This window comes from Eremothecium cymbalariae, chromosome 8 (genome assembly GCF_000235365.1).
Source record: "Eremothecium cymbalariae DBVPG#7215 chromosome 8, complete sequence".
Classification (NCBI taxonomy): Eukaryota; Fungi; Ascomycota; class Saccharomycetes; order Saccharomycetales; family Saccharomycetaceae; genus Eremothecium; species Eremothecium cymbalariae.
In genome coordinates, this window is record NC_016456.1 from 888620 (window position 1) to 897456 (window position 8837).

Here is an 8837-nt window from a genome sequence, read left to right on the forward strand (position 1 = left end):
TGTACAAAATCAAGGATCTGATATCCCATGGTGTTATATATATAATTTTTATTTCGAGGTTCCAGGCAGCCCAACCTATGCAGAGAAGCGATACTTGTCTTATGCGCTCTTCTTTTGGGTAGTTTATTTCAGAATTTTATCTCTGCTAGAAAAGCTGTGTAACAGAACCATGGCATATGTAAAATAAATAAATAAATAAATAAATTATTGGAACCTATGATGTCCATTACTACAAGTTGGCCTCCTTTATTACTCCTTCTTATCTCTGGGACATCCAGGATTCATATAAAATAGCAACCCTTCAAAATTAGACAACGAATCCTATCAATAATGTAAATAGGAGTTGCACTGAAAAAGGCATGCCTGGTAACAGCTGAAATGCTGCACCTGCTGGGGAATTAGCAACCGAGAAAACAGTAACTGAGGAACTAGTAACCGAGGAACTAGCATCTTTAGCGTTATTATAATCTGCTGTTTGCGAAAGCACAGTTTCCACAGGCACAATAATATCAGCAGTTGAATGAGAGCTTGGTGTGACAGTAGTAGTTGTTGAAGTAAAATAAGAGCCCGCCACCTGTTTTTCGTACTCCTTTTCCCAAACCTCCTTGATTGAGTCTAGAATTCCTTTACCGTTCTTATTAATTGCAGTAACATTTGGAGCAGGGAATTCAATGTTCACATCATTGAAGTAACCTATGTAGGTGTAATTGTTATACTTGTACGTCGTTTCCACGTCGACATTCGTAACCCCAATCTTGTCAGCAACAAATTGGAAAACATTGGCGTCTACATCATGCCTCCCCAAATGTGGTAAGTCCCAATTAGCCTCGATAGATGACAATTGACTGTAGTGGTCGTAGTAAGTGTCATCAGTAGTGCCTTTCAGATGTTCAGGTACGGCACCACCAAGCAAAATGGAAAACACCCTGTTAGCTGAAGTATACGTATCATTCTCATCAAAAGTTAACAGTACAAGAGTATCACGCATAAAGTACTCATTAGATAGCAGGGGCTCCAAGAAACTTCTACTCCAGTCAGCAGCAAACTTGATGGTGGTATCGTGTCCATCATTGGTCATATTAGGCGTGATAATTGCATATTGAGGCAACTTCTCGTCCTCCAAGTCCTTGTAAAACTGAGTGAAATTCTTCAGATTTGCTAGCCTGTCATCATCATTCACAATTGAATCATACAAAACCAACGGATTATGTTTTCTCACATAATCGCTCGCAAACGTTTCCTGATTGGAATAATTAAACCCTTGGAACCCTGTATAAGGTTGATGCTCTTGATACTCACTCCAAGAGATCCCCTTCGTGTCCAGCAGGTCTACGACAGTAGAAACATTTTCTGGAACCCGAATAAATCTATCATCATCCACAGCAAAGTAATCTCCACCAACCGATGCCAAATAATTAGGCATCGAAGGATGCGTCAACGCCCAATAATTATTCAACGTTATACCGTGCTCACCCAACCACTTCATATTGGAATCACCAGCCGCCTTATCGAAATCCGTATTTTCCAACCAAATCACAAGAAACCTGTTAAACCCTTTACCCTCCACAGAAGACGTATCCGTATTGGTCTTCGCCACCGCCGCATCAGCCCTGATTTCCGCTAACGAGGGACTGATCTTGTCGTATTTCCTAATCCCCTGCCGATTGGAACTCTTTTTACCTTCAACACCACTGGCAATCCCCTCAATGATTGCTGCCCCATATATCACCTTTGAAAACTTCATTTCATAACCTGCGTACAGTTAAGCTAAAAACAACCTTGCTATTAGTCTTGAAAAAAAATTAACATCGTGCACCACCACCATACCACATCATACGAGAACTACATCTTCTATATATATATACATATATACATATATATATAATAAACGTGCAAACTCAATTTCGACTTGCATACCAATATTACAACCGACGCTGCTCCCATTATACCGCTTCACCACCGTTCTGCCAATTTAGCGTTATTTTTTGCCATTACAAGACTAGTTACTGTCCGTCCTTTGCGCTGACTAGACAGCCAGAACGAAATACACATGCAGGCCCCCATTCCTGCCTCACATCACATCACATACCCTAGCACGTGTAACCATGCCAAAAGCCAATTTTGATAAAAAACATAATCTGCCGCCTGCTCTGCCCGCACGTGGAAACCTGTCCAAGAAACTCACCAGGTAAATCTCGACATGTCTTCCTAAACTCTAATTAGTTTGACTTTTTTTCTTGCGCTTGCATGTGCTGACGCAAGGGACGGCATTTCTAATTATTTTTAAGAGATCTCCATATTCTTGCTTTTTGACTCAAGTGACCGATATTTGCGTTGCTTATTGGCTCACTGCCGAGGTGGTGGAGAGAGGGCAAACAGACCGCGACAGTACATTGTCTTCTGCATGCATGCCTGGCACGTGATTCCGCAGTTTCGGTTGGTAACTCGGCAGCCAGAACGGAGAACACGAGAAACCATCGGTCCATCCGTGTGGGGAGCGCCTGAAAGGAAAGGGCCCAGGAATGTAAGATAGGGGGTACGAGACGATGACGGGGGGGGTTAAAAAGCGGGCATGTGTGCTTATGTAAACCGGCCACAATGCGCTGTTGCATTTCCTCACGTACGTTCAGAAACGGTCGCAGGGGCTCTTCCACATGCATGGCTATTATTCCTGTATATAGTTTCACACGTGCCTTTTTTTGCAGTGTTATCGTAGAAAGAAATTCGGTAATGGCTAGAAGTTCGACAGAAAAAAGGAAACCCCGGAATATGCAGTATTACACTATAAAAGTAAAGGAGCGGTAACCTTCTAAAATATATGGCATATATATATACCGCTGCGTCTGGGCGCAAAACGTGTCAGTAGATTTCGGTGTAAGGAAGGAAAGCAGGCGCTACATGGGCGGATCTCTCTCTGTGTATTTGTTGTTTTTTGTTAAGTATGCATTATGGTAAATACTTCCCAATTATAGGTTCGGAGGGAGAAGAAGACAGGGATGAGAGTGCGCAGTGCGAAATAGAGTCCGGCAACAGGTGTAAACAAAGACCTCAATGGTTTGTTCTGTTGCAGTACACTCTATGTGTTTGTATTCCGTTGCTTATCTTGGCCTTTACCATTAGAGATATCAAGCTCTTAGCGAAGATTAGGGGGGCGGAGCGGCCGTGGCGACTAGATACAAGCAAAAACTATACGATGGATACCAGATACTGGCGGGAGCAGGGCGACGTGCCGCAGGAGAGACACTACTACTTCAATATCTCCAAATTGGTGGAAAAGGCACCGGATGGAATAGTAAGGAATCTCACGGTTATCAACGGACAGTATCCAGGTCCGTTGATAGAAGCCAATGCAGGGGATGTGTTGTGGATCCATGTACAGAACTGGATGGAGGACGAGGCGGTTACTATTCATTGCCACGGGCTTTTCTTCAATCAGAGGGATGGGTTTAACGATGGGGCAGCGCATATCAATCAGTGCCCGATTCCGGGAAACGGTGGGCGGTATAATTACCGGATTAGGATAGACGAAGACCAGTGGGGAACATACTGGTACCACTCACATTTTTCTACGCAGGCGGCGGACGGGGTGTTTGGACCGTTGGTGATTCATTCCAGGAAGGAAGACAGGCTTTTGTCTGAGGCATACGATGAGGATGTTGTGGTTTTGGTGAACGATTACTACCATGATGTGGCGTCGAGTTATTTGGATGAATATATGGCTCCAGGTAATGAGAATGAGGAGCCGACGCCTGATAACGGGTTGATCCAGGGGAGCAATAAGTTTGTGTTTGATTCTGCGACGTACATGGTGCCGCATGCGAATTCGGAGGGGTCTGTTGGTTCTTCTGATACGGGAGACAGGTATGTAGGGGCAGGTGTTGCTGATTTAGCTGTTGTGAAGTTCAAACCTGGGGTGAAATATCGGGTGCGGGTTGTGAATGCAGGGTTCTTTGGCTCGTTTAATTTCGCTGTGGATAACCATTTGCTTCGTGTAATTGAGGCTGATGGAACGAATGTGGAACCTGTGGACATGCATTCGTTGGATATGTCTGTCGGGCAGCGCTATTCTTTTATTTTGCAAAGACAAGAAAACACAATCGATAGGTTCTGGATGCATGCGCGGTTTAATCGGTTTTGTTTTGCTGATGACTCCCCTAACTTTGACAAAGATGTAAAGGCAGTTGTGAGTTACGGAAATTCCACTGCGGAGCAGGGGGAGGTCTTGAGTACCAGCTGGCCCTATGGCGGTGGTGATGTTATCTGTCGTGATTCTGATCAAAGCTTGTTTGCGACGCTAAATGGGAAGGTGCCTTTGCGTGAGGATGGGTCGCGAAAGCCTGACGTTTCCGTGAATTTGGATGTTGCATTTTTGATTAAGGAAAGACAGTTATCACGTGGCTACTTTAATGAAATGACGTATAGGCACTTGGAGCAGAGTTGTTCTATGCATGAGTTGGCTTTCAGTGCGAATGACAATGGGATTCGGAACTTAAGGACTGAGCCCCAATTAGAGACCAAAAACAAAAACCAATATTTGCTTAACTTTGATAAGCGTGGGACAGTGGTGGATCTTATTGTTAATAACTTTGACGATGGTGCACATCCATTCCATATACATGGGCATAAATTCTGGGTACTCAAGGTTGGAGAAAAGGGCTACTTTGATGATACCTTCTACGAAGATGACTCTGATGCTATGAACTTTGAGAATCCTATTCTCAGAGATACGGTAAATGTCAACGGGTATGGTTATGCTGTTCTACGATTTGTGATCAATAATCCCGGCGTGTGGCCCTTCCATTGCCACATTGGATGGCATATGGAGGCTGGCTTGCTTCTTCAGATAAATGCCCTTCAGAATGAATACTCTAATTGGCAGTATCCTTCCCTGTGGGCTGAACATTGTCATCACCACAAATGATGCATTATAAAATAAAATAGCACAGGATAGAGAAACCCTGTAGCCGGTTGTTATTTTTCATTGGCAATTAATTCATAATTGTTATCTTATCTCTATATATTTATAATATCTATTACTTATTTTTAGCGCTTGCATAATCAGTTGTAGTTGCATCGTACCCATTCTGTGAGCGATGATGTAGTGTTGTTTTTTGTTGTCCAGGGTGATTAGCTTTAAGTCATGTTCCTTGCTAATTCTTCAGTTGGGGATTAGTCACTGCTATATAGTATATAATTTAATCAGTTACCCTCTAGTGTCCTAGAGGGGACTAGTATCCTAATCTGGCTAGTTTGATCTTATATAGTTTCTGCTGTCCTCACAATAATCATTACCGTCTTCTAGCTTCTCTTTTGATTTTACGACACAACCATTGTCGAGGCCACTAGTCTGAGATCACGTGCTGGCTGGAGTATCTCGTTACGTGCCGGCTATACTTAGGTTGGAGATCAGTTACTGCTTATATAGTCTCTAATCTGGCTCAACGACCCTCTGTCGGATCCAGTCCTCATTCGAATATCATGCTGACGTACAACCTTCGAGAAAGTACAGGATCGCTGTGGTCACTTCTGAGGCTATGCAATAAGCCAAAGAAGTCGGGGCTTTCACTGGTAGCGCTGTGAACCATGCACCGCATAAAGCACCAGCGGACACGAAAGATACGTCTTTAAGGACGGTCATCAAACCGTGCAACCCGATACGCCAGGACCATCGTTTGTATAAACTAAGGCCCTGTTCCTGCGTTAACACCGGCATTACTCCCGAAGTCTCCGTTTTCACCAGCGAACGCGTGACCTGGTACGCATCATAGCCGTAGTCGAAAACTAAGCCAGTGTTCTGATAGTACCACTGATTAAAGAGTAGCACTGTCACTGCTATCATTGCACCACAAATCATTGCAAGGAGCTTTACCAGTCTGGCTTTACGATCGGCTAAGTCTTTTAGTAGACTCACCGTATCTGCTAGCGCTTCTGTGTCTGCGCCTAACCGTAAGGGTACGCTAAGTGTAATGTTATCAGGAAGGCTGCCTATATTAGGTATAGCAGTTGTTTGATGGTCTTCCTGATTGGTCGGCATAAATTTAATTATATTTATTTGTTTTAGTTGTTGTTTCTTTGTCTTGTTATCGTGACTATCGAGATGTTTCTTAGCCTGACTATCATAACTATCGAGATGCTCTTTTGATTTTACGACAGACACTGTCGAGGGTCACTAGTTGATGTCACGTGTCAGCTACTACGTAGGTTGATGATCAGTTACTGTTTATATAGTCTCTGATCTGGCTCAACTACCCTCTGGGGATCTAGCTGGACCTATATCTAATCTAATCTAATCTAATCTAGCTAGTTTGGTCTTTTATAGTTTCTGTTGTCCTACTTAAGCTCTCTTGCTTACTTGCTATGCAGATTCCTAGCCGATAACAGCTCAATGGTTATCTTGACACTTCTAACAACTCTGATTCGCTGTTTCTTTGTCTTGTTATCGTGACTATCAAGATGCTTCTTAGTCTGATCATCATAACTGCCGAGATGCTCTTTTGATTGTACGACAACAAACACTTTCTGATTACTACTAATATTCTAATGAAAATAATGGCTGACAACATCAAGTCATTATGGCAACATGGCCGAGCGGTTAAGGCGAAAGATTAGAAATCTTTTGGGCTCTGCCCGCGCAGGTTCGAGTCCTGCTGTTGTCGACACTTCACTCCGTGATAGTTTAACGGTTAGAATTCGCGCTTGTCGCGCGCGGGATCGGGGTTCGATTCCCCGTCGCGGAGTTTTTTTGACAACATTGTAGTCACAAATATTCACACTGAATATCATACATGTAACTGTAAGAACAAGAAGGAAGACATAATATATAATATAATTATAAGGTTATCCACTTTAATGAGCCCTAGAAACAAATATAGCTATTGCGATTAGTCTTAATTTAATGAATTGTAACGCTTCTTTACAATTGCTACAAAAAGTCGAATTCAGGCCGTTAGATCGAGGTCCGCGGACAATAAACAATGGAGCGCAAGCTGCAGGGTCAATTCTCTCTCGTATATTGTGGGACCCACTCGAGAACAGTTTATGAAAAACTTAAAAGTCGACTTAGTAGCTTACCTGCCTTTTGATACATAGCATTTGGAGTAACCTAAAAACAAAATAGTCCGCACTATAAAATTCCAAAAGAAGTTAGGTATTGTAGTTCTCATTGTTCATATCTTTTAGATCTGGAAGAGGCCTTTCTTCAGCTTCATGCCAGTAGGATGGACGTTGTGGTCACGTGAGAGATTTCAGCGGCATGTGCTGTACATAACTTTACGTACTACTAACTTTATTACTATGTGTGAGCATATTGGTATAAGTTTAATAGACTTCTAGATGCAGTTTTTCGGCTGTACGCGGATTTTGCTAGTCTAGAGAGAATGACAGCAAGTTCTTGTTTTTGCACAATACAGTGACTTTACGAGGCAAAAGAAGAAGAACAGAGGAAAAAGGAAAAAGAGAAGCTGGGTTTAAGGAACTCAGGAACGCACACGTAGTAAGCATCCTGCCAAGGGCTGGGTCGAAAAGCAAGAAGATTGGATGGCCAGTTGGTCGACTGCAAAAGATGACGACTGGTTATGAGTCACGTGGATTACCTAAACCAGTTTGTCGTTAACAGAGAGAACCGCATTTCAGGCGGGCAGCGGTTTCTGGAGTGTGGCGAAAGAGGAAAAAGGATGACCTTGCTGCAAGATGGAAAGCTGAGCTTAGTGGTAAAAAGTGATTATGTAGCATTCAAAATAATGCAAGGTAGATGTGATTAAAGGTAACGGTATTCGCACACGATATTACGTACGTCCGACTTACTGAGATGTCTGTGTGGGTGCACAACGCTACATATTGTTGTAGAGTGGGATGCAGGTCACGTGCCGTAGTCGATCGCATCAGCAGTTGAAATTTACAGAGAAATGGGGATTGTCGGAGGGGTCAGTATCTCCTTTAAAGAATATACCTTTTTATAATAACTTAGTCTTAAATCTATAAACATGTCATCTTTAAGAAGTTGAGTACGTGTGTACGGGAGCAGTGTACCAGGAGGGGTCACGTCTGGCGAACGGTGGGTCTCGGGAGCGGGTTTCAGAGCAGTGTACTTGAATGAATATTGCAGATCGCGGAGCAGATGTTTTAGCATGGAACCAGATGACTAGTAATCGTATGAGGTGCACGGAGGCACATATATTTGGATCGTTTTAAAAAGTGAACTTGGCTGGGGTGTACACTAGCGATACATTACAATAGATGTTACTTAGCGCAGTTTGTCATGTCAAATGACAAAAGTAGGCTTTACATCAAGAAGTAGTGAACAGCATGTCTTTACGAAGTAATCATACTAGACTTGTAGAACGTAGTCCTACCAATATGCTCAGGATTTGAATTATCACAAGATAATAAGAATTATCACAAGATAATAAGAATTATCACAAGATAATAAGAATTATCACAAGAAAATCTGTCAGCGGAGCGACGGGAGGGAGCGGAGCAGTGTACGGTGGGTCTGGAGGGCAGGGCAGCGTATGGTCCAGGAGGTCACGTGGATCTGGCGGGCGACGGGAGGGAGCGGTTTCAGGCAGCGTCGGGTCTCAGCGGAGCGAGGTCTTGAGGGCAGGGCAGTGTATGGTTGAGGTCACGTGGATGTATCTGGCGGGGGACGGGAGGGAGCGGAGCAGCGTACGGGTCTCTCAGGGAGCAGCGTACGGGTCTCTCAGCGGTGTGGTGTACGGGTCTCTCAGCGGTGTGGTGTACGGGTCTCTCAGCGGTGTGGTGTACGGGTCTCTCAGCGGTGTGGTGTACGGGTCTCTCAGCGGTGTGGTGTACGGGTCTCTCAGCGGTGTGGTGTACGG

The 8837-nt window shown here is 43.7% G+C and overlaps 2 protein-coding genes and 2 non-coding genes across 4 annotated transcripts, besides 2 other annotated features; 3 read left to right on the forward strand and 1 right to left on the reverse strand.

Moving 5' to 3' along the window:
* Positions 1–307: 307 nt before the first annotated feature.
* On the reverse strand, positions 308–1744 carry Ecym_8424 (uncharacterized protein; the record flags this gene model as incomplete). Its single annotated transcript, XM_003648462.1, has 1 exon — positions 308–1744. The coding sequence occupies one exon, from the start codon at positions 1742–1744 to the stop codon at positions 308–310; it is 1437 nt and encodes a 478-aa protein (XP_003648510.1).
* Positions 1745–2941: 1197 nt separating this feature from the next.
* Ecym_8425 (uncharacterized protein) lies at positions 2942–4921 on the forward strand (the record flags this gene model as incomplete). Its single annotated transcript, XM_003648463.1, has 1 exon — positions 2942–4921. One exon carries the CDS (start codon positions 2942–2944, stop codon positions 4919–4921), a length of 1980 nt encoding a protein of 659 aa, XP_003648511.1.
* A 1257-nt stretch (positions 4922–6178) lies between these two features.
* Positions 6179–6423: a sequence feature (soloLTR -fragment).
* A 151-nt stretch (positions 6424–6574) lies between these two features.
* On the forward strand, positions 6575–6654 carry Ecym_8426. The gene has a single exon. It is a non-coding gene; the product is annotated as a tRNA-Ser (tRNA).
* Positions 6655–6665: 11 nt separating this feature from the next.
* On the forward strand, positions 6666–6737 carry Ecym_8427. The gene has a single exon. It is a non-coding gene; the product is annotated as a tRNA-Asp (tRNA).
* Positions 6738–8691: 1954 nt separating this feature from the next.
* Positions 8692–8837: a tandem repeat (telomeric repeat).